General features: G+C 40.6%; 1 protein-coding gene across 11 annotated transcripts in view; it reads left to right on the top strand.

Moving 5' to 3' along the window:
* Nucleotides 1-25918, top strand: part of SPIDR (scaffold protein involved in DNA repair) — a 480217-nt gene that overhangs the window by 336486 nt on the left and 117813 nt on the right. The window contains exons 1-2 of one of the 11 annotated variants that reach the window (XM_050800379.1): nucleotides 11066-11156; nucleotides 11457-11559. The exons of 9 other annotated variants lie outside the window; for them this stretch is intronic. In XM_050800379.1, coding sequence (XP_050656336.1) covers nucleotides 11507-11559 — 53 coding nt within the window. In that variant the 5' untranslated portion in view covers nucleotides 11066-11156; nucleotides 11457-11506. Of the gene's footprint in view, nucleotides 1-11065; nucleotides 11560-25918 lie in introns of those variants that run through there. One more of the 11 variants, XM_050800378.1, reaches the window with a different exon arrangement.

Below are 25918 nucleotides of genomic sequence, written 5' to 3'. Positions count from 1 at the left end.
ACAGAGCAAGACTCTGTCTCGAAAAGAAAAGGGAGAAAATTGAGTTAGAACCAAGCCGTGTTTAGATTAAGGCTGACCCAGGGTCAAGTTGTCCAGGGCAGCAGAAGTGCAGGTGCCTTGCCCTGGGGAGACTTGGTTGGACTGTGTACAAAGATGAACTTTTGAACTAAGGGCCATAGTGTTGGCCTTGAGTTTGAGGACAGGGCTGCTGAGATGTCTTTGGGTACAAGAAGATCTGATCATTAATATTTTCTAGATTATTTTGCTGTGATAATGATCAGGCTCTCTAGTTTATATATCAAATTAATATAGAAGTAAAACTGTACTTTATTCACTACTAATTGTTTGCTAATATATTTAGAAAGAAAAACTTAGAGAATGTATCTGCCTTCAAGACACAGCAGTATGCATTCTAAGGCAGTTTTTTATACATGTACATGTAGCACGAACATTATTAGAAGATGCAGATGTGTAGCCTGGAAGATTTTCTGCCTGTGATTCCTGCTTTCAGCTTCCTGATCAGAGATGACATATGGAACACTCTGTGGGTCCCACAGGATAGACAAACTTGGGCTTAGCTAGTACAGACTCATCAGCCCAGCACACACAGAAGGAAAATTGCATAAGCAGTGACCCCTTCCAACTAAAGGCAGCTCTAAGTCTGGTCTCCTTGTTTTTCAGAATGGCTTTTCTTGAGCTCTTGTCATTATCTGCTCTACCCCAGAGATCTTTCAAGCTATTAGTAAACTCAAAGACAACCTTGATTACTGTGTATTTTCTGTGAAGTCCAGAAATTACCGTGTGAGAAGAAATTAAACCTGGGTGAAAAGAAACGAAGATATCTTATGGCAGATTTGTTTGCCACAGTAGTTGCCCCTTCCCAGCCCAAGTCAGGTGGTTGCTGATAAAACCCTGCAATTAATTTCTGTCTAAGTTTACTTTGCACCTTGATCATAGGTGTCAATCTCAGTCTGTTCCCAGTTCTCAGGCAGTGTCACTTTTCTGATACCAGTAACAGCTTATCTTCTGAAAGCTGACAGCTCAATTAGTGCCAACCTTGAAATTAAAAGAAAATTTTTTGAAGCAGCTAGTCCTGTTCAGGGTCAGATAGATTCTCTCAAAAGGTTCATGTCCTCTGCACTGTGAAACATTATCAGAAATAGACTTTACATTTCAGAAATATAATATGTTAGAGTCCCCTGTCCATTGTTCTTCTGGATGACTTCCTTTAACTTGAGCTGTTAATGAAAACATTTCTGTGAGGTTTCTCAAGGTGTTGTAGGTCAGAGTAACCAACGCAAACTTAAGTTTTATAAATCACTAAAATCAAAGGTAACAAAAAACTGATGCAGAAGGCACTCCCTAACCACAGAATAGGCAGTCTGTTCAAAGCCCAAACGCACCTTTTTTATAGATCCACTACATGTTGAATGATCGTTAGATTAATGCATGACTAATAAAGCCATAGGCATTTTTTTTTTTTTAAGAGAAAGGGAGCACTGGCCGTCGAGGTAATTTATAACGAAAACTGAGGCAAAGAGAGAAAGTGATGATTCCTTAGTGATTCTCTGTGTCCTGGTGGTGCAGGTCCAGACCATATTACCTCACTCCAAGCCCATGGTGATTGTCAGCAGACATCACCTTTCTTTCTCCCTTTCTAAAACATTCTCTTCCTTTCTTCTTGAGATATTTAACCTAGGGACCAGTACTTTTTGTTTGTTTGTTTGTTTTTTAAACATGGTCTTGCTCTGTTGCCTAGGCTGGAGTGCAGTGGAGCAATCATGGCTTATTGCAGCCTCAACCTCCTGAGCTCAAGCAGTCCTTCCACCTCAGCCCCCAAGTAGTTGGAACCACAGGCACGTGCCACCACACCCAGCTAATTTTTTTTTTTTTTTTTTTTTTTTAGAGACAGGGTCTCACTCTGTTGCCCAGGCTAATCTCAAACTTGTAACCTCAAGCAATCCTCCTGCCTTGGCTTTCCAAAGTACTAGGACTACAGGCGTGAGCCACCATACCTGACCAAGTAATGTAATCTGTATCCTTTAGAGATGCAAATTATTTCTTGCCCTTCATTGCAGAAATATTTTAAAGTGGAGAGTTAGTCCTTTGCAAGAGGACAGAACTTGCTAAATAGTTGTGTCTTCAGACAAAAAGCTGGAGAAATTCACTGAGCTGGACTCAGAAAAAAAGCACATTTTCCTTTTTCCATACCTTGATGTTTTACTCCTGTTTTTGGTCTTTTGGCCTTTTCTTTATTTTCATGTTGTGTATTTATTCCTTCTTTTCACTAAGAAAAAAAAATCCACCATGCCCTGGACCAGGTCCTGGGCCTGCAGTGGTTGACAAAACCAGACATTGTCTCTGTGTTCCTAGAGCATAGTCCTAGTGAGAGATTCCACACAAAATAATTTACAACAAATGCATTTATGATTACAAGTTGCAGTAAGTGCCCTGGTGAGAAAAAAAATAGGGCACAAAGGAGAACGTACATAATTTAGTTTAGAGGGTTCAAAGATGGTGTTCTAAGGCAGTACTCTTTAGGTGTTAGGTAAAGAGAAGATGAAAGAGAATTGCTCACAGAAGAGAGAATACCTTTGAAAAGCTCTTGGACAGGAGGGAGATGCCAGCATGACCATGCTGCGCGGGCCAGCAAGAGATCCCAGGCAGGAAACCGGCCACAGCCTAGTGGACCATGTGCAGGAGCTGCAGTGTCTGCTGTGGCTGCCCACTGATCAAGAATGAGGTTGACCCGCTTGAAAATCAGCTTTAGCTATCAGGGGTTTAGTAGGATGGGCACATGGGCCAGGGCCCAGTGAAAGCAGAGAGACCCAGGAAGCAGCTACTGCCATAGTCCAGGTCAGAGAGGACTGGTGGGTTCCTGAGTCTCCTGTGGCTTTGCCAGAGCTAGAGAAAAGGTCCGTGTTCTGGATGTGTGTGATGGCTTCATAATGGATTGGTTGGGGGAGGAGCAAAGTAGAAGGGAATATTCAGAGAGCGAGCCTCAGCTTGAGTTATTTAGTTGAAGGATGTTCCCATTTGCTGAGATGAGAAAAACTACAGTGAGAGCAGGTCTGGAAGAAAGCTTGAGAATGCAGTCTGTGCCTACTGAGTTTGAGATTCCTATGAGACATCCAAGAACAGATGTCCTGTGAGAAAGCTGGACATACATACCTTACACCCAGAAGGTTTTAGATTGGACATAAATGTTTGGGGGCTCTCAGCTTGTGTCTGGTCACTATGTATCTTTGTATGTTCATTCATTTTGTTTGTGGATGTTAGCAGGTTATGTTTGTTTATGGTGCCAAGCTCCAAAGGCACTAATGGCTGTGAGTGCAAGGCAGCAGTGTCCTGTCACAGCTGAGTCTACAACCAGGGCTGTGGAGGAGGTCACTTTAGGGAAACAGTAGAGACAAAGGAAAGAAGAAATGCAGGCATTCAGCTCCAAGGTCCTCTTGCATTGGAAAGCAGGTAGAAGAGGAGACCGCTGAGGAGATAGAGGAGGCTGGGCTGGTGAAGCAAGAGGAAACCAGAACTGGTGGCAAGCGCTCAGGATGGTGCTTCCATGTGGGAGGGGACCCATAGTACTGCAAAGTCTAATAAAGTGGGCATTGAAAACCTGTGCCCCAGGCCGGGCGCGGTGGCTCACGCCTGTAATCCCAGCACTTTGGGAGGCCGAGGCGGGCGGATCACAAGGTCAGGAGATCGAGACCACGGTGAAACCCCGTCTCTACTAAAAATACAGAAAATTAGCCGGGCGCGGTTGTGGGCGCCTGTAGTCCCAGCTACTCGGGAGGCTGAGGCAGGAGAATGGCGTGAACCCGGGAGGCGGAGCTTGCAGTGAGCCGAGATCGCGCCACTGCACTCCAGCCTGGGCGACAGAGCCAGACTCCGTCTCAAAAAAAAAAAAAAAAAAAAAAAAAGAAAACCTGTGCCCCAGATTTGGGAGGAGTTGCTGGGTCACTTCATGAGCAGGAGGTGTAGGGAACAGTGAGCGCAGAAGCTCACTTAGCAGAGTAGAGTGGGTGGGATGCCAGAGGAGGAACAGGCTTGGATAATAAATGTTTTCTTGATGCACAAGGGGATGACAATATCCAAATTTACATAGAACAACAGAACTGCAATGAGGGCATTCTGTCTCTTGTTTCCTAATGTGTATGCAGGTACCATTTTTCTTTTAAAAATGCATTGAGACCGGTGGTTTAATGGAAAGGACAAAAAGTCTGGAATCAGACTGGTGTGGGTTCACTGGTGACAGGACATTTAGCAGGGAGACTGGGGCAAATTGTGTTTCCTTGTCCGTGAAACTGGTATTATAATACTATAATGCAGACTGATGGTGAGGACTGATTGGGATGATGTATGTGAAGTACTCAGCGGGATGCTTCCCATATGACAAGTACTCAGTAAAAAGCAGCTCACTCCCTCTTTAACAGCAACATAGATGCTTAAAAAAATAGTGGTAAAGAGCATTGCTACAATAATACAAACTTGAACTAAGCAAAGATAAGCTATTCCTTTACAAATCAGCACTCAGTGTTGGTACTGAGTCTGCCATCTGGCTGCTGAGGAAGCTTGCTTGAAGGTGATTTTTATTTCTATACTTTTGGCCACCTCATTCCCCACCTCTACCCCTACCACTGCCATCAAATAGGAGTTGATGCCCATTTACTTTGGAAAAGAAACATTTGTGTAAATTTGTATGTGAAGTATGACCACCACTGTCTAAATGATGGAGATATGGAAGTTCCTCTGGAATAAACATATTGCAGAAAACTGCGCTAATGCTGGGGCCAGTGTTGAATGGTGCTGATACTGTGGTTGGAAATTTTTTTACTTTGTCCAGAGCATTAAACAAATAAAGATCCCATCCAGGCACGGTGGCTCATGCCTGTAATCCCAGCACTTTGGGAGGCCGAGGTGGGCGGATCACAAGGTCAAGAGATCGAGACCATTCTGGCTAACACGATGAAACCCCATCTTTACTAAAAATACAAAAATAAAAAAATAGCCAGGCATGGTGGTGGGCACCTGTAGTCCCAGCTACTGGGGAGGCTGAGACAGGAGAATGGTGTGAATCCAGGAGGTGGAGCTTGCAGTGAGCTGAGATCGCACCACTGCACTCCAGCCTGGGTGACAGAGTGAGACTCCATCTCAAAGAAACAAACAAAAAAACAAAGATCCCAAACTCCTGATGGTGAGAATGGTTCAGATTAAGGCCAAACGAGGAACATGCACTAGTAGATCATGGATGTGATGATTAGGGGCATTAGGCTTTGCATGTGTTTGGATAGTGAAGAAAGACTCTTGGATCAAGCTTACTAGACTCCTTTTGAAAAGCTGGTCAGCTGTGACACATTGATTCCCCAGCTGTGTGCTCACCTGCTGTGTCCTGTTGGGTGAATACAGCTCTTCTCCCTGCTTGTGAACCTTACTTTTCTTCCCGCTGAACAGTTGGGAGATATTCTTGACTCTGCCTCCTTTTCTCTGTATTGAGATAGGGTGGCATACATTCCTTCTCTGTAACAGTGGCATATCCCTGTCTACAGTTGAAGAGCCTGAAGGGAAGACAGCTCCCTCGTCAACAACACAGGGAACCATTTCACCTGCTTTTCTTTTATGTATCACCACATACTGCCAGAGTTGGTGGAATGACTGTTCATCCATCTGCTTAGCATCACATTTTCGTAAGGTGGTTGTTGTCACTCATACTTGCTTTATTTCTGAAGTCTCTTTGCTTCTTCCTGTTGTAGAAAAGTTCGAATTGTTCCTTTTCAATGATTTGAATTTTTTTATTGTAATGTGAAAGATTGTGAGTGCAGAGTATCTTTTTTTTTTTTTTTTTTTTTGCATGTCCTTATAACTGATGCCATAGCCCATGCCTTAGGTTTGTTCTTACCTGTGCTCATTCAATTCATTTAAATCATCCCTTAATTATTAGTTCTGTGTCCATGAGTCTTAAATAAACCTTTTAATCTCAGCTGCCCATCTCTTCTTAACCTTTGTTTGTTTCCTCTCTAAAACAGTTATTGTCAGTCCTTATGATATCCAGGGCCATTTGACATTGTTTCTTCTCAGCCCTGGCTCAATATTAAAGCCTAATGAGGAACATGCACTGGTAGATCGTGGATGTGATGATTAGGGGCCTTAGCCTTTGTGTGTGTTTGGACAGTGGAAAAAGATTCTTGCATCAAGCTTACTAAATTCCTTTTGAAAAGGTAGTCAACCATTTTGACTACCTGAAAAGGTGGTCCGAAATTTTCAAAAGGAATCTAGTAAGCTTCATCCAAGAGTCTTTCTCCACTGTCCAAACATACACAAAGGCTAATTCTAGTAGTAGAATTAGTCTTACTACTGCTTATTCTACTAATTGACATCCAGACCCTTTATATTCTTTGCCATTCTTCCTGTCCACATGCCGACTTACTGTAAGAATAAAGACATATCGGAACCCATGGAATTACAGTCTGGTGTTTATGGTTCTGTCATGTATACACAGAGAGATCTAGAAATTGGAACTTGACTCATGGGGACCCGAAGGAATCTATCTTATCTCTATCACATTTTTAAAGAGCTTTATTGATACATAATTCATATCCCATAAAATTCATTTATTTAAAGTGTACAATTCAGTTATGTTTATTGTAATTACAGACTTGTACAATCATGACTATAATATGAAATTTTAGAACTTTCTGCAACCTCAAAAAGAAACCCCATACCAATTGACTGCCAATTCCCAATTCTTCCCAGCCCCTGGCAACCACTTATCTACTTTTTGTCTCTACAGATTTGCTTATTCTGGATACTTCATATAAGTAGAATCACAAATCTTTTGTGACTGCCTTCTTTTACCTAGCATAATATTTTTAAGGTTTATCCATGTTGTGATATGTTTCAGTACTTCATTCCTTGTTATGGATGAATAATAATCCATTATCTGTGAATATACCATATTTTATTTCTCTTTTGAGTTGATGCACACCTGAGTTGTTTCCACTTTATGATTAACATGAATAGTGCTACTATGAATATCCGCATACAAGTTTTTTGTGTGGATATATTTTCATTTCTCCTGAATATATATCTAGGCATGGAATTGCTGAGTCATAAGGTAACTCTATGTTTGATTTTCTGAGGGACTGCCACAGTATTTTCCAAAGTGGCTACACGATTTTACATTCCCATCAGCAATGTAAAATATACCAGGGTTCCACTTTCTCCACATCCACTCCAAAATTTGTTATTGTTGTCTTTTTTATTGTAGCCATCCACTTGTGTCTGAAGTGGGTATCTCATTGTGGCTTTGATTTGCATTTCCTGATGACTAGCAATGTTGAGCATCTTTTTTTTCTGAGACGGAGTCTCGCTCTGTCGCCAGGGCGGCATGCAGTGGCACAATCTCGGCTCACTGCAACCTCCGCCTCCCAGGTTCAAGCGATTCTTCTGCCTCAGCCTCCCAAGTAGCTAGGACTGCAGGTGCACGCTACCATGCCCAGCTAATTTTTTGTATTTTTAGTAGAGACAGAGTTTTGCCATGTTGGCCTGGATGGTCTCAATATCTTGACCTCATCATCTGCCTGCCTCAGCCTCCCAAAGTGCTGGGATTACAGGTGTGAGCCACTGCACCTGGTTGAGCGTCTTTTCATAGGCTATTGGCTGTTCGTATATCTTCTTTAGAGAAATGTCTTTCAAGTCCTTTGCCTATTTTTGAAGTTGGGTTATTTTTTGTTGTTGAATTGTAAGAGTTCTCTGTATAAGTCCTTTATCATTTGCAAATATTTTTTCCCATTCTGTGGAGTTTTTCACTTTTTTGATAGTGTCCTTTGAAACACAAAGATTTATCATTTTGACAATGTCCAATTTATCATTTTTGTTATTATTGCTTGTGTTTTCAGGGTCATATCTAAAAAACCATTGGTGAATCCAAGGTTATGCAAACATACTTCTATGTTTTCTTCCAAGAATTTTATAGCTTTTGCCCTTATATTTTGGTCTGTGATCCATTTTGAGTTAATTTGTGTGTATGGTCCAACATCGTGGGTTGGACCCTCCTTGTGGTTAAAGATTATGTTTAGTACTAATAGTAGTCTTTATGTTTTATTTAAATATATATCTTATTTTTGGCATTTGTTACAGTTTGCACTGTTATGTCTTTGTGTGCATAGCATTTCTTCCCTTGTAGGTAGCAGAAAATAGATCCATTTCTCCACCCTTTGTCTCTTTTAACTTTTATCATTTTATTGATCTAGTGTTGTGTTACACAGCTATCTGATTGAAACAGTAAAAGTTTCAGAGTAGAGTTAGAGGTGTAAATAATATGAAAGTAGTATGTTCATGCTCTTTAAACACTTGATAATATCAACCTATATCATTTGACCTATGTTCTCATTTATGGCTACACACATTGAATAACTTTCTTGGTAAACTTATGGATAATATGAAAACTGCAGTGAAAGTTTCCATGCTCTTTTTTTCTATATATTAAACCAGTGATAGACTTGAAGGAAAAAATGAAATGGAATGGCAACAGCCTAGGGATATGAGTACAGACAATTATGAAGTTTTGATAATAGAATGAAAACAGCAAGAGTAATTTTCCAGATTCATATTCAGTCATGGTATGTGTAACCACCATTCTAAGTTTGCATCTTAACCTGGCCATGGTGATTTTCCAGCACCTGTCATCCATCAAGAACAAGAAGGATTTCAAGGTGGCCCTATATAAAAGGCATGGAATTTTTTCCTCCCTATTTCTGACCTCCTTTCTCTGGAAACTTTTGTTCCTGAAAGAGGCTGGAGACCTGGAACAGTCTCCCCACTCTTCCTACCATACCCCCACCCCATTCCTGCAGCTGCAATCTGGAGCAGCACTGTGATCACACTAGAACTTTCCTGTGAGTCAGATTGCAGCTCTGGAGTGTGCTTTGCTGAGATGATGGCACAGAGAAGAGCCATGGGAGACAGCACACAGCCTGGCAGAGTCTTCAGGGGTGGCCAGATGCAAGCACACAGTGCCACGTGCCTCTGTGGGCAAGAAGCAGAGACAGGGCGAGATCAAGCCTGACCCAACTTGACTTCCTCCTCCAGCTGAGCCGCCACACCTTGCTGCCCCTCTCCTCCCCTTTTGCCTCTGTCAAATGACCTACTCTGCCCTCTCTTCCAGCTGCTGCTAGACCCAGAGCATTTGGTGCAGCCAGCTGGCAGGTTTGGTAGGCTCACCCTTGTTATGCTGATTTCTTGGCTCCACAGTTCTCAGTGGCTTGAGCCAGCTCAGCTCCTTCTCCACAGGGAACTGGAGCAAAAATCCTGCAGAGCAATTCTTGGGTTGGACACTGTCTTCCCAGGAGAGAGGATTGTACATGAACAGATGCCCTTGTTTCTTCCTCACTTGCTGCTCTGGCACTGGTATTATAAATGGTCTGAACTTTCACATTTATTTGCACAGATACAAAAGAGAGTGACAGATGCTTGATTATATAATGAGACTAACAACCAGGTATTAAACATTGCACTGATACTTGTCATTGCCTTCAAAATAAGCTCTATGTGTTTTCTTTACTTCAGTTGTCTCATTTAACCATAAATAAGCCCTCGGAGGTCAGGGGCTGTGACTCATCTGGTTTTGGTACTGGACCATGAATGCAGTAGACACCCAGCAAGTATGTGTTGATGGGAAACAGCAATGGCTGATTGAGCAGCTAAGAAGGTGGGGTGAGGTTGTGGCTCCCCTTCTCTTCTCAGGATGAACCAGTCCATGGAGTTGTACTACAAATGTTGTTGTTTGTCTAAGGAGATTGACGAGGCCAGTGAGGTAGAACTTGCCAGGAATACTCTGCTTTGGGACAGAGGTGATGTGTGTTCCAATCAGATAGAGGATGAGACACTGGGAACCAAGGTCCCTGAAGAATGTTCAGTCAGTATAAACAAATAGGGAACAGCACAAGGAGGGACACTTAGGGAAGTGGCAGGGGAGGAACAAGGGCAGCTCTTGGGTGAAGATGTTTATAAAGAAAATAGAGGCTGGGCTCGGTGTCTCACGCCTGTAATCCCAGCACTTTGGGAGGCCAAGACGGGCAGATCATGAGGTCAGATTGAGACCATCTGGCTAACACAGTGAAACCCTGTCTTTACTAAAAATACAAAAAATTAGCCAGGTGTGGTAGGGGGGCACCTGTAGTTCCAGCTACCTGGGAGGCTGAGGTAGGAGAATGGCGTGAACCCGGGAGGTGGAGCTTACAGTGAGCCGAGATGGCGCCACTGCACCCCAGCCTGGGCAACAGAGCGAGACTCCATCTCAAAAAAAAAAAGAAAATAGAGAATTCAGTGGATAATGATGTAAGGGTTTTAAAGCATTTATTACAATTAATGTAGAACTAAAAGTTCAAGCAAAAATTAAACAACCACAGGCAGATGATAGAATTAAAATATGACATTTAACATCGAATGAAATAAAATTACCTGAGAGGAAGGAACTCATCATTTGAATTAAACAAAAAAGGAGAACTGAGTCGTCCAGAGGTAGCTTGTGGGGAGAGACTCCACAGGCCTCTGGTATCTGTATCTCAAGGCAACTGTGTGAGGCCCTCCACACGTACCTGGCCTGCCACCTGGTTTCCCGTAAGTGCAAGACCACCCTTCCTATCTTTGGTGTGGAATCTCAATGCAGGTTGTCTACAGCTCCTAGAGGAGGGAACAAGAGAGGACTAGATTATATGCATGCTATGGAGTGGGAAGAAGAGTGAAATAAATGTCAAAATCTTATTGATGCCTCCCAATGAAATCAGATTTTTGGAAAACTTCAGAAGTGGCTTATTCAGCTTTGTACTTCGAGTCTTTGCACACAGGTAAGTTAAATAGAACCCTGGCTACCCTGAAATCCCGCAGACATTGAATGAGGAGAAGCTGAACATCTCTGAGGGACCCATCTCCTCAAGAGCTATGGAAAAGTGGGAAACTGCAGTGACAGCAAGGATACCAGGAAATCTTGTCTTGAAAATTTTTGAACTTAATTCTGGTTTGTACTCAGCTCATGGTTGCATCATCTTCTCTCCAGAAAAGGCTAGAACAAGATTTCCTGAAATGATATATGTTCAAGAGCTACCGCGTATTTGGGAGAAAGTGTCATTCCTAATGGCAGACAATAAAGGCATTATCTGGTAATTTACTTTTATGTTTCAGTTTTTAACTTCTTCCAGGTGCTTCCTAAATAATAATATCTGGTCTCTGCTTTATGTTTGGGTGGAAAATTGGGGAGAGTATAACCCAAGGAGCCGAGGGGCAACGATGAAGCCATGTACCTGTGAGCACTGTGACTTTTAGGCCTTGTGACAGCTATGACTCATCTGTCACCTCTGCCTGGTCAGAGTATGCTCTGTTAATGTTGTGGTAAAAAACACTAAGTATGTCCATTTACATATATGCATTCATATGTGTCCCCTTTATACACTACCTGGAAGCTTCCATAAGAAGAGACTGTTTCCAGTCACTGCCACCATGGAGGAAATGGATGCTATGCGGCAGGCTCCCGGAATGCCTGGTAGAACCATGTGAATTTTATGTGTATGTATGCATTAACTTATATTTATTTATTTATTGAGATAAAATTAACATAAAATTGACCATTTTGAAGTGTGTAATTCAGTGGTAGCACATTCACAATGTTGTACAACTACCAACGCTATATCATTCCAAAACAGTTTAATCACACCAAAGGAAATCCTATACATATTAAGCAGTCCCTCCCCACTAACCCCTTACCCAGACCGTTGCAGCTACCAGTCTGCTTTCTGTTTCTGTGTATTTGTCTGTTCTGAATATTTCATATAAATGGAATGATACAACATCTTACCTTTTGTGTCTGGCATCTTAAACTTGGGATAATGTTTTCAAGGCTCATCCATTCTGTAGCATGTGCCAGTACTTCATTTCTTTTTATGGCTGAATAATATTCTGTTGTATAGATATATCACATTTTATGCATTCATCAGTTTATGGACATTTGTGTTGTTTTCACTTTTTGGCTTTTATGAATAATGTTGCTATGAACTTCTGCACAGAAGTTTTTCTGTGGACATCTGTTTTCATTTCTGTTGGTGTAGATATGCCTAGGAGTAAGTTACTGGGTTATATGTTAATTCTATGTTTAACTTTTTGAGGAACCACCATACTGTTTTCCACAGTGGCTACATCATTTTAAATTTTCACCAGGGGTGCAGTTTCTCCACATCCTCGCCAGCACTTGTTTTCTTTTTGTAACCATAACAATCCTAATGGGTGTGAAGTGGTATCTCACTGTGGCTTTGATTCACATCTCTCTAATGACTGATGATGAGCTTCTTTTCATGTGCTTGTTGTCCATTTGCGTATCTACTATGGAGAAATGATTTTTCAAGTCTTTTACTCTTTTTAAAATTGTGTTGTATTTTTATTGTCGAGTTGTAAGAGTTTTCTCTTTTTATTTTATTTTATTTTAAGTTACAAGTTACATGTGCAAGATGTGTTACATAGGTAAATGTGTGCCATGGTAGTTTGCTGCACCTATCAACCCATAACCTGGGTGTTAAGCCACACATGCATTAGCTATTTATCCTCAGGCTCTCCCTTTCCCCACTCCCTACCCCATACAGGCCCCAGTGTGTGTTCTCTTCCCTGTGTCCACAAGTTCTCATTGTTCAGCTCCCACTTGTAAGTGAGAACATGTGGTGTTTGGTTCTCTGTTCCTGTGATACTCTGCTGGGGATAATGGCTCCCAGCTCCATCCATGTCCCTGCAAAGGACATGATCTCGTTCCTTTTTTTTTTTTTTCTTTTTAGATGGAGTCTCGCTCTGTTGCCAGGCTGGAGTGGTGGTGTGATCTTGGCTCACTGCAACCTCTGCCTCCTGGGTTCAAGCAGTTCTCCTGCCTCAGCCTCCCAAGTAGCTGGGACTACAGACATGCGCCACCACGCCTGGTTAATATTTTTGTATATTAGTGGAGACGGGGTTTCACCATGGGCCAGGATGGTCTTGATCTCCTGACCTCTTGATCCACTCACCTCGGCCTCCCAAAGTGCTGGAATTACAGGCATAAGCCACCGCACCCAGCTGATCTCATTCCTTTTCATGGCTGCATAGTATTCCATAGTGTATATGCACCATATTTGCTTTATCCAGTCTATCATTGGTGGGCATTTGGGTTGATTCTATGTTTTTGCTTTTGTGAATAACGCTGCAGTGAACATATGCATGCATTTATCTTCATAATAGAATGATTTATATTCCTTCGGGTATATACCCAGTAATGAGATTGCTGAGTCAAATGCTATTTCTGGTTCTAGGTCTTTGAGGAATCACCACACTGCCTTCCACAAAGGTTAAACTAATTGATATTCCCACCAACAGTGTAACAGTGTTCCTGTTTCTCCACAGCCTCGCCAGCATCTGTTGCTTCTTGACTTTTTAATAATTGCCATTCTGACTGGCATGAGATGGTATCTGATTGTCTTTTTGATTTGCATTTCTGTAAGAGTTCTCTTTTTATATATTGTGGATATAAGACCCCAATCAAATATATGATTTGTGAAATTTTCCTCCCATCCTGTAGGTTGTCTTTTCACTTTCTTGATAGTGTCCTTTGATACACAAAAGTTTTAATTTTTTTTATTTTTATTTTTATTTTTATTTTTTTGTGACTGACTCTTTTCTTTCTTTTTTTTTATTATTATTATACTTTAAGTTCTAGGGTACATGTGCATAACGTGCAGGTTTGTTACATATGTATACTTGTGCCATGTTGGTGTGCTGCACACATCAACTCGTCTTTTACATCAGGTATAAATCCCAATGCAATCCCTCCCCCCTCCCCATGATAGGCCCCGGTGTGTGATGTTTCCCTTCCCGAGTCCAAGTGATCTCATTGTTCAGTTCCCATCTATAAGCGAGAACATACGGTGTTTGGTTTTCTGTTCTTATGATAGTTTGCTGAGAATGATGGTTTCCAGCTGCATCCATGTCCCTACAAAGGACAGAAACTCATCCTTTTTTATGGCTGCATAGTATTCCATGGTGTATATGTGCCACATTTTCTTAATCCAGTCTGTCACTGATGGACATTTGGGTTGATTCCAAGTCTTTGCTATTGTGAATAGTGTCGCAGTAAACATACGTGTGCATGTGTCTTTATAGCAGCATGATTTATAATCCTTTGGGTATATACCCAGTAATGGGATGGCTGGGTCATATGATACTTCTAGTTCTAGATCCTTGAGGAATCGCCATACTGTTTTCCATAATGGTTGAACTAGTTTACAATCCCACCAACAGTGTAAAAGTGTTCCTATTTCTCCACATCCTCTCCAACACCTATTGTTTCCTGACTTTTTAATGATTGCCATTCTAACTGGTGTGAGATGGTATCTCATTGTGGTTTTGATTGCATTTCTCTGATGGCCAGTGATGATGAGCTTATTTTCATGTGTCTGTTGGCTGTATGAATGTCTTCTTTTGAGAAATGTCTGTTCATATCCTTTGCCCACTTTTTGATGGGGTTGTTCGTTTTTTTCTTGTAAATTTGATTGAGTTCTTTATAGGTTCTGGATATTAGCCCTTTGTCAGATGAGTAGATTGCAAACATTTTCTCCCATTCTGTAGGTTGCCTGTTCACTCTGATGGTAGTTTCTTTGGCTGTGCAGAAGCTCTTTAGTTTAATGAGATCCCATTTGTCAATTTTGGCTTTTGTTGCCATTGCTTTTGGTGTTTTAGACATGAAGTCCTTGCCCATGCTTATGTCCTGAATGGTATTCCCTAGGTTTTCTTCTAGGGTTTTTATGGTGTTAGGTCTAACATTTAAGTCTCTAATCCATCTTGAATTAATTTTCGTATAAGGAGTAAGGAAAGGATCCAGTTTCAGCTTTCTACTTATGGCTAGCCAATTTTCCCAGCACCATTTATTAAATAGGGAATCCTTTCCCCATTTCTTGTTTCTCTCAGGTTTGTCAAAGATCAGATGGCTGTAGATGTGTGGTATTATTTCTGAGGACTCTGTTCTGTTCCATTGGTCTATATCTCTGTTTTGGTACCAGTACCATGCTGTTTTGGTTACTGTAGCCTTGTAGTATAGTCTGAAGTCAGGTAGCGTGATGCCTCCAGCTTTGTTCTTTTGACTTAGGATTGTCTTGGCAACGCGGGCTCTTTTTTGGTTCCATATGAACTTTAAAGCAGTTTTTTCCAATTCTGTGAAGAAACTAATTGGTAGCTTGATGGGGATGGCATTGAATCTATAAATAACCTTGGGCAGTATGGCCATTTTCACAATATTGATTCTTTCTATCCATGAGCATGGTATGTTCTTCCATTTGTTTGTGTCCTCTTTTATTTCACTGAGCAGTGGTTTGTAGTTCTCCTTGAAGAGGTCCTTTATATCCCTTGTAAGTTGGATTCCTAGGTATTTGATTCTCTTTGAAGCAATTGTGAATGGAAGTTCATTCATGATTTGGCTCTCTGTGATTGTCTGTTACTGGTGTATAAGAATGCTTGTGATTTTTGCACATTAATTTTGTATCCTGAGACTTTGCTGAAGTTGCTTATCAGCTTAAGGAGACTTTGGGCTGAGACAATGGGGTTTTCTAAATATACAATCATGTCATCTGCAAAGAGGGACCATTTGACTTCTTCTTTTCCTAACTGAATACCCTTGATTTCTTTCTCTTGCCTGATTGCCCTAGCCAGAACTTCCAACACTATGTTGAATAGGAGTGGTGAGAGAGGGCATCCCTCTCTTGTGCCAGTTTTCAAAGGGAATGCTGCCAGTTTTTGCCCATTCATATGATATTGGCTGTGGGTTTGTCATAAATAGCTCTTATTATTTTGAGATATGTTCCATCAATACCGAGTTTATTGAGTGTTTTTAGCATGAAGGGCTGTTGAATTTTGTTAAAGGCCTTTTCTGCATCTATTGAGATAATCATGTGGTTTTTTTCTTTGGTTCTGTTTACATGCTGGATTATGTTTATTGATTTGCGTATGTTGAACCAGCCTTGCATCCCAGGGATGAAGCCCACTTGATCATGGTGGATAAGCTTTTTGATGTGCTGCTGGATCCGGTTTGCCAGTATTTTATTGAGAATTTTTGCACTGATGTTCATCAGGGATATTGGTCTAAAATTCTCTTTTTTTGTTGTGTCTCTGCCAGGCTTTGGTATCAGGATGATGTTGGCCTCATAAAATGAGTTAGGGAAGATTCCCTCTTTTTCTGTTGATTGGAATAGTTTCAGAAGGAATGGTACCAGCTCCTCCTTGTACCTCTGGTAGAATTCAGCTGTGAATCCATCTGGTCCTGGGCTTTTTTTGGTTGGTAGACTATTGCCTCCATTTCAGAGCCTGCTATTGGTCTAGTCAGGGATTCAGCTTCTTCCTGGTTAGTCTTGGGAGAGTGTAAGTGTCCAGAAAATTATCCATTTCTTCTAGATTTTCTAGTTTATTTGTGTAGAGGTGTTTATAGTATTCTCTGATGGTAGTTTATATTTCTGTGGGGTCGTGGTGATATCCCCTTTATCACTTTTTATTGCATCTATTTGATTCTTCTCTCTTTTCTTCTTTATTAGTCTTGCTAGCGGTCTCTCAATTGTGTTGATCTTTTCAAAAAACCAACTCCTGGATTCATTGATTTTTTGGAGGGTTTTTAATGTCTCTATCTCCTTCAGTTCTGCTCTGATCTTAGTTATTTCTTGCCTTCTGCTAGCTTTTGAATGTGTTTGCTCTTGCTTCTCTAGTTCTTTTAATTGTGATGTTAGAGTGTCAATTTTAGATCTTTCCAGTTTTCTCTTGTGGGCATTTAGTGCTATAAATTTCCCTCTACACACTGCTTTAAATGTGTCCCAGAGATTCTGGTATATTGTATCTTTGTTCTCATTGGTTTCAAAGAACATCTTTATTTCTGCCTTCATTTCGTTATGTACCCAGTAGTCATTCAGGAGCAGGTTATTCAGTTTCCATGTAGTTGAGCGGTTTCGATTGAGTTTCTTAGTCCTGAGTTCTAGTTTGATTGCACTGTGGTCTGAGAGAGTTTGCTATAATTTCTGTTCTTGTACATTTGCTGAGGAGTGCTTTACTTCCAGTTATGTGGTCAATTTTGGAATAAGTGTGATGTGGTGCTGAGAAGAATGTATATTCTGTTGATTTGGGGTGGAGAGTTCTGTAGATGTCTATTAGGTCTGCTTGCTGCAGAGATGAGTTCAATTCCTGGATATCCTTGTTAACTTTCTGTCTCGTTGATCTGTCTAATGTTGACAGTGGGGTGTTAAAGTCTCCCATTATTATTGTATGGGAGTCGAAGTCTCTTTGTAAGTCTCTAAGGACTTGCTTTATGAATCTGGGTGCTCCTGTATTGGTGCATATATATTTAGGATCGTTAGCTCTTCCTGTTGAATTGATCCCTTTACCATTATGTAATGGCCTTTTTTGTCTCTTTTGATCTTTGATGGTTTAAAGTCTGTTTTATCAGAGACTAGGATTGCAACTCCTGCTTTTTTTTGTTTTCCATATGCTTGGTAGATCTTCCTCCATCCCTTTATTTTGAGCGTATGTATGTCTCTGCATGTGAGATGGGTCTCTTGAATACAGCAAACTGATGGGTCTTGACTCTTTATCCAGTCTGTGTCTTTTAATTGGAGCATTTAGTCCATTTACATTTAAGGTTAATATTGTTATGTGTGAACTTGATCCTGCCATTATGATATTAACTGGTTATTTTGCTCGTTAGTTGATGAAGTTTCTTCCTAGCTTCAATGGTCTTTACATTTTGGCATGTTTTTGCAATGACTGGTACCGGTTGTGCCTTTCCATGTTTAGTGCTTCCTTCAGGGTCTCTTGTAAGGCAGGCCTGGTGGTGACAAAATCTCTAAGCATATGCTTATCTGTAAAGGATTTTATTTCTCCTTCACTTATGAAACTTAGTTTGGCTGGATATGAAATTCTGGGTTTAAAATTCTTTTCTTTAAGAATGTTGAATATTGGCCCCCACTCTCTTCTGGCTTGTAGAATATTTGCCCAGAGATCTGCTGTTAGTCTGATGGGCTTCCCTTTGTGGGTAACCCGACCTTTCTCTCTGGCTGCCCTCAACATTTTTTCCTTCATTTCAACTTTGGTGAATCTAGCAATTATGTGTCTTGGAGTTGCTCTTCTCGAGGAGTATCTCTGTGGTGTTCTCTGTATTTCCCGAATTTGAATGTTGGTCTGCCCTACTAGTTTGGGGAAGTTCTCCTGGATGATATCCTGAAGAGTGTTTTCCAACTTAGTTCCATTTTCCCCCTCACTTTCAGGCACCCCAATCAGACGTAGATTTGGTCTTTTTACATAATCCCATACTTCTTGCAGGCTTTGTTCATTTCTTTTTCTTCTTTTTTCTTTAGGTTTCTCTTCTCGCTTCATTTCATTCATTTGATCCTCAATCGCTGATACTCTTTCTTCCAGTTGGTTGAGTCGGTTACTGAAGCTTGTGCATTTGTCCGATATTTCTCATGTCATGGTTTTCATCTCTGTCAGTTCGTTTATGACCTTCTCTGCATTAATTACTCTAGCTATCAATTCTTCCACTCTTTTTTCAAGATTTTTAGTTTCTTTGCGCTGGGTACGTAATTCGTCCTTTAGCTCTGAGAAGTTTGATGGACTGAAGCCTTCTGTCATCTCGTCAAAGTCATTCTCCGTTCAGCTTTGATCCGTTGCTGGTGATGAGCTGCGTTCCTTTGCAGGGGGAGATGTGCTCTTATTTTTTGAATTTCCAGCTTTTCTGCCGTGCTTTTTCCCCATCTTTGTGGTTGTATCTGCCTCTGGTCTTTGATGATGGTGACGTACTAATGGGGTTTTGGTGTGGGTGTCCTTCCTGTTTGATAGTTTTCCTTCTAACAGTCAGGACCCTCAGCTGTAGGTCTGTTGGAGATTGCTTGAGGTCCACTCCAGACCCTGTTTGCCTGGGTATCAGCAGCAGAGGCTGCAGAAGATAGAATATTGCTGAACAGCGAGTGTACCTGTCTGATTCTTGCTTTGGAAGCTTCCTCTCAGGGGTTTACTCCACCGTGTGAGGTGTGGGGTGTCGGTCTGCCCCTAGTGAGGGATGTCTCCCAGTTAGGCTACTCAGGGATCAGGGACCCACTTGAGCAGGCAGTCTGTCTGTTCTCAGATCTCAGCCTCCGTGTTGGGAGATCCACTGCTCTCTTCAAAGCTGTCAGACAGAGTCGTTTGCATCTGCAGAGGTTTCTGCTGCTTTTTTGTTGTTGTTGTTGTTGTTGTTTAGCTGTGTCCTGTCCCCAGAGGTGGAGTCTCAGTTGAAAATGCAGAAATCACCTGTCTTCTGTGTTGCTCGCGCTGGGAGCTGGAGACTCAACTTCCTCTTTCTCCAATTTTTTTTTTTTTTTAAAAGAGACAGGGTCTTGCTCTGTCACCCAGGCTGGAGTGCAGTGGTCGGATTATAGCTCCCTGCAGCCTCAAACTCTTGGACTCATGCAAGCTTCTCAAAGTGCTAGGATTATAGGGGTGAGTCACTGTGCCCAGCCAAGTTTTACGTTTGATGACATTCAAATTATCTATTTTTTCTTTTGTTGCTTGTGCTTTTGGTATCTTTTCTATGAACTGTTATCAAATCCAAGGTCATGAAGATTTACTCCTGTGTTTTTGTTCAAGAATTGTATAGTTTTAGCCTGTATATGCATTTAGGTATTGGGGACAGTTTAAATTAATTTGGCTAGTTCATTGCAGTTCCCTCTTAATCTTTGGATTGACATTTCCATTTCTGTGAAAATAGCCTTTTTTTTTTTTCTTTTTTTTTTTTTCTCTCTCTCCCTCTCTCTCTTTTTTTTGCCAGAGTCTCACTCTGTCGCACAGGCTGGAATACAGTGGCACCATCTTGGATCACTGCAACCTCTGCCTCTCAGGTTCCAGCAGTTCTCCTGCCTCAGTCTCCCGAGTAGCTGGATTACAGGTGCGCACACTGTAATTGACATCTCTGCTAAACCCTGGGCACTCCACCATGCCCGGCTAATTCTTGCATTTTTAGTGGAAAAGGAATTTCGCCATATTGGCCAGGCTGGTGAGCCACTGCACCTAGCCAGCCATTGGTTTTTGATAGGGATTGCATTGAATCACTATATGGCAGTAGCTTAATAATATTCAGTTTTTCAGTTCATGAAGACAAGATGCCTTTCCATTTATTTAGGTCTTCTTTAATTTCTTTCAGAAATGTTTTGGAGTTTTAATTGTACAAGTCTTATACTTCCTTGTTTACATTTGTTTCTATTTTATTGTTTTGATGCTATTATAAACCAGTTTGTTTCTTAATTTTCTTTTCAGATTGTTCATTGCTAGTGTATAAAAATATAACTTATTTTTGTTTGTTGACCTTGTATCCTGCAACTTTGCTGAAGTTTTTAGCTGTAATAGATTTTTGTGGATTTTTAAAAATTTTTTCTCCATAGAAGATTGTCATCTGTGAGTAAAGATAGTTTTACTTCCTCCTTTCCAATTAGTTTGTTATTTATTTCTTTTTCTTACTTAATTGCTATAGCTAGAATTTCCAGTACAGCATTGAATGAAAGTAGCAAAAGCAGGAATCGTTGTTTTGTTCCTGATCTTGGGGAGAGCTCTCATTCTTTCACCATTGAGTGTGTTAGCTGTGAAGTTTTCATCAATGCCCTGTGCCTGGTTGAGGAAGTTCCTTCTTTTCCTGCTTTGTTGAATCTTTTTTGTCCTGAAAGAATCTTAGATTTTGTCAAATGATTTTTCTGCATAGTATAATCACACTTTTTAAATTTTATATACTATATATTTAGGAATCAGAGAAGTGTGTAACCTACAGTGATTCTTAGTAGGGAAGGTGTTTATAATCAAATTACTAAAATAATTGCTTTGAGTCATCAGGATATAGAACCAGTTCAGTTCTACTGGATCCTTCTTTGCAGTGATACTCTCTATAGTGGGAATTTACAAATATGTACTTATCATTACTTTTTTATTTAATTACTTTAACATGCTTCTCATTTTAAAATAGTTTTAACTGTATAGAAAAGTTTGCAAAGATAATACAGAGCGTTCCCAAATACAGAGTGTTCCCACGTACTCCATATCCAGTTTCCCTTGTTGTTACATCTTGCATTATTATGCCACATACATAACAATTAATTAAGCAGTATTGTCACAATATTATTCACTGAAGTTCATACTTTATTTAAATCTCCTTAGATTTTCCCTGGTGTCCATTTTCTGTTGCAGCACCCCGTTCGTGATAGCACATTACATCTCATTGTCATGTCTCCTTAGGCTCCTGTAGACTTTCTTAAATGCTTTTTGCTTTTTATTACCAGGACAGTTTTGAGGATTACTGGACAGATATTTTGTCGAAGATCCCTTATTTTGTGTTTTTTTGATATTTAGACAGGTATGGATTTGGGAGAAAAAGATTGCAAACATAAAATTCCATTTTAATTACATCCTATCAAAGCTGCATACTGTCAACATGATGTATCTTTGTTGGCATTAATCATACTTGCTTGCTCAGGTAGCAGTCATGATTTGTCAGGTGTCTATGAAGTTACTTTTTTAAGAAAATTAAGCTATTTTTAAACTCCCATTTTATAATGCCTGGGAGGTGAAGCTGGAGCATGCACTGTTACCTCCATTGGTACCTAAGATAGTCTGAAGCAAGAGCATTTGTGACATAGATGACAACATCAGAGAAGGGGTGGCATACAAGCCAAATTTCTGAGTAGTCTTTGAAGTCAACTATTATTCATGTTTGTTTCAGGATTAGCGGCATAGAACTGGGGGCACTTCTAAGACCTTAAACATAATTTTGCAGTGGATAAATATATCAAATTGTATCCATTCATAGTTTATGAACATTGGGGCCATCAAAAGATGCACCATCACCGTTCAGTGCTGTCAAATGGAAATAATAAGGCCTGTTGTAAGTTACCTTTTGTTGCAAGGGTTTAATAGGATAATATATAAGAGATATTGTTCCATTAATTGACCTTTGTCAAGTGCCTACTGTGTCACATCATCCTGCAGTGCAAACAGTGGCATGTACAAAAGAGAGAAAAAACAGCTCCTGTCCTAAAATATCTGTATGAATAAAAGTCACCTGCATAATAAGTTTTGTCCTGGATGATATGAGCCAATGTTTCCAAAATACTGACCTTAGATTACTTTATGCGATTTTGGGAGTGGGAAATACTAACTTAAAATGAATATTGCTTCTCTGAGCCACATTGTTGGTGCTCAGCTGCTGCTCAGTTCTTGGGATGTGCCAGAGACAAGCCCTAGTCTTCAGGGCACTGACAATCATGTCATCAGGATTTGCCACAGCTTCAGGTACATTATGTTCTAATAGAGTTCCTTTAGGCCAAAAGATATCTATAATGTCAGTAAGAGCACTGTGGAGGTTTAGTGTATTGGGCAAGGATCTCTAAAGTCAGGAGATCAATGCAGGGTTAACATGCTTTTGTGTGTGTGATTTGTGTTTGAATCAGAATTCTTCTTATGTCATTTTCTAGTTGGTTTGTCTGGCTGGATTTTTTTTTTAAGTAATATAATCTCATTCCTTAATCTTCTGCAAAAGAGATGCATCTATTGTTGTAAAGACTTTTCCTGTCATCCTCTTCATTCTGTACAGTCCAGCTATCATTATTCAGTCTTGAAGGAAAACCAAACTGAGTTTATTAAAATCTGAATGATACGAATTTAAAAAAATTTTTCCCTTTAAGGTGCATACATTAACTCAAACTGTAATATAATATTGCCAAGGGTGATAGATAGGTTGTACAGTAAACATTCTATAAATTTTAGCAGGAATTAATTTTTTTATTCAGCTATAGTTTTTAATAATTTAATTTTCTATAGATAAATTTTGAAAACATGTCTGCATATTATACATGGAGGAGATAAACAGTTGTGTTATTTTCTCGGAATTACCTGACAAGTAATTTATTACTGTATACAAGGCCTTAGTTTTAAAAACCCACATATAATTGTTTTATATAATTAAAATTTGTGTGTGTGTATACTTTGAGGTAAGAACAGCTGAGCAACCAACTTTTAAAGTAATCGTTTTTTAGTTCCATTGGTCTTCAGCTTCATTTGTGGGAACTTACAACTTAGTTTAGGAACAATATCAATGTCAAAAATGGGATATTATGCTGTCATCTAAAATTAAGGAATGTGAACAGTCTTTCTGTGTTAATATGGAATGATCACCAGTATTATTATAAATGAACAAGGTCCAAAACAAGCACAAAAGTGTGTTACTATTTGGTTAAAACAAAGGGGTACCATGGGCACTAATGTTCTTTCTATGCATGAACTATCTTTGGAAGATACACAAGAAGCTGGCAACGTTAATTGCCCCATGGGAGAATGAGGCAGTTAGGAAAAGAAGGGAGAAGTTTGAATTTTGCACCATGTGAATGGGTTATGTGTGTTAAAAAGCCTTTTGTAATGAATAATCTTAAACAGAGTCCTGGCCAGCTTTAAGGTTTGTTAATGATTAAGTTGGTTTTAGTCATAGAGTTGATCTTGTGTGCTCTGAGATATAATTCTACACAGTGAATCTTTGCATATGTCTTTTTAGGTGGTAGAATTATTCAGCTTTAAATAATTTAGATGCTTGTTTGGGGTCTTGGTTTAAATGTCTTTTTGGTGTTACAGAATCATGGAAGCTTAAGAGTTCTGTTGGCCCTTAAATACCAGTTACAAATTATTGATTTACTGCTTCATCTCAGCTGCACGTTTGAGCACCTCCCATGGCAGCACATTGCTCTACTGCAGCCCCTGTGCAGCTCCCTTTCCCAGAAGGCTCTTTCCTATCTTGAGCCTGAACCTCTCTCCCTGGATCTTCTGCCCCTTGGAACTGACACTTCCTCTCAGGGTCGTGTAGGGTCATATACGATCAGTCTGTTTGCTTTTTCTACATGATACTCTGAATATGCATATATGTATATTTACCCTTTTTTTTGTTGTTTTGTTTTTTTTTTTTTGAGTGACAGGGTCTTACTCTGTTGCCTAGGCCCAGTCATGGCTCACTGCAGCCTCGACCTCCTGGGGTCAAGTGATCTTCCTGCTTCAGCCTCTTGAGTAGCTGGAACTACAGGTGCTAAGTCTTTATAGTGCTGAGCTTCACATTCTTTTCTTCTGTGGTTCTTTAATGTCTTTAAGAGCAACTCTATTAATATTAGTTACAAAATAATTTTAGCCACCTGCTCAGCACATGTATTCTATTTCCCCTACCGTGCTGCCTTTAAAGTGGTCTAGCTAAATGAAAAAAGGAAGAAAGGAAGGAAGAGAAGAAAGTTTACGCTAAAGATTGACCAGAGAATTCTATGATACCATGTCTGTGCTGAAGGAGCCCACTATCTTTTCAGGAAGACAGAGAGGATATATTCATACACATGCATGTGTTCTATTCTAATAGAATGCAAGCTATTAATAGAAAGCGTACTAGCAGGATACAGATCAGAGAATTACAGCAGCTGCCAGGGGTAGTCAAGGAAGACATTTTGAAAGACAGAGTTCAGCCAGGTTCTGAGAAGGACAAGTTAGATCTGTCTGTGATGGTAACATGGGATCATTTGGTTTTGTTTTGATTATAAGATGAAACTCACCATTTAAACCATTTTATTTTATTTATCTATTTTTTTGAGACCGAGTCTCACTCCATCACCCAGGCTGGAGTGCAGTGGTGCAATCTCGGCTCACTGCAACCTCCGCATCCCGGGTTCAAGCGATTTTCCTGCCTTACCCTTCCAAGTAACTGGGATTACAGGAACCACACCTGGCTAATTTTTTTATTTTTAGTAGAGACAAGTTTTCGCCATGTTGGCCAGGCTGGTCTCGAACTCCTGACCCCAGGTGATCCACTCGCCTCAGTCTCCCAAAGTGCTGGAATTACAGGCATGAGCCACCCCACCCAGCCCATTTAAACCGTTTTAAAGGGTATACACAATTTATTGGTTTTGTGTTTTTTGTTTCTTTGGGTTTTTTTGAAACAGAATCTCACTCTGTCGTCAGGCTGGAGTGCAGTGGCGTGATCTCAGTTCACTGCAATCTCCACCTCCCAGGTTCAAGCGAGTTCCCTGCCTCAGCCTCCCAAGTAGCTGGGACTACAGACATGCATCACCACGCCCGGCTAATTTTTTGTGTTTTAATAGAGAGGGGATTTCACCATGTTGGCCAGGATGGTCTCGATCTCCTGACCCCAGGCGATCCACCCACCTCGGCCTCCCAAAGTGCTGTGATTACAGGCATTAGCCAGTGTGCCCGGCCCGTTTAAACCATTTTAAAGGGTATACAATTCTTTGGGGTTTTGTTTTTGTTTTTTTTGAGATGGAGTCTCTCAGACTAGAGTGCAGTGGCACAATCTCGGCTCACTGCAATCTCCCCCTCCTGGGTTCAAGCGAGTCCCCTGCCTCAGCCTCCCGAGTAGCTGGGACTACAGGCGCACACCACCACTCCCAGCTAATTTTTTGTATTTTAGTAGAGACGGGGTTTCACCATGTTGACCAGGATGGTCTCGATCTCCTGACTTTGTTATCCACCCACCTTGGCCTCCCAAAGTGCTGGGATTACAGGAGCGTGAGCCACCACACCCGGCCAATTCATATGGGTTTTAGTGTGTTCACAACGTTATTGTGACCATCACCACTATCTAATTCCAAATGTCTGGATCATTCGGTTTTTTAATAATTCCTTACATGAATCATCTTGAAAGTGAAGCCCAAATGAATCATCTGGGCACGTCATGTCGTCTCACCCTGCCTTGGCTGCCTCATCTGTAGATTGTACATTTGGGTTATGTGATCTCTTCATCCTCTCATCTCTGTTCTTGCTTCTGTCTTATTGTGCACGCCTCTCTCTTGATGACCTGAGCGTCTTTGAGGGAAGGGGCTGTGCCCTTTCT

Source organism: Macaca thibetana, chromosome 8 (genome assembly GCF_024542745.1).
Source record: "Macaca thibetana thibetana isolate TM-01 chromosome 8, ASM2454274v1, whole genome shotgun sequence".
NCBI lineage: Eukaryota > Metazoa > Chordata > Mammalia > Primates > Cercopithecidae > Macaca > Macaca thibetana.
Note: the sequence above shows the minus strand (reverse complement) of the source record. Positions and strands in the feature narration are given on the sequence as shown.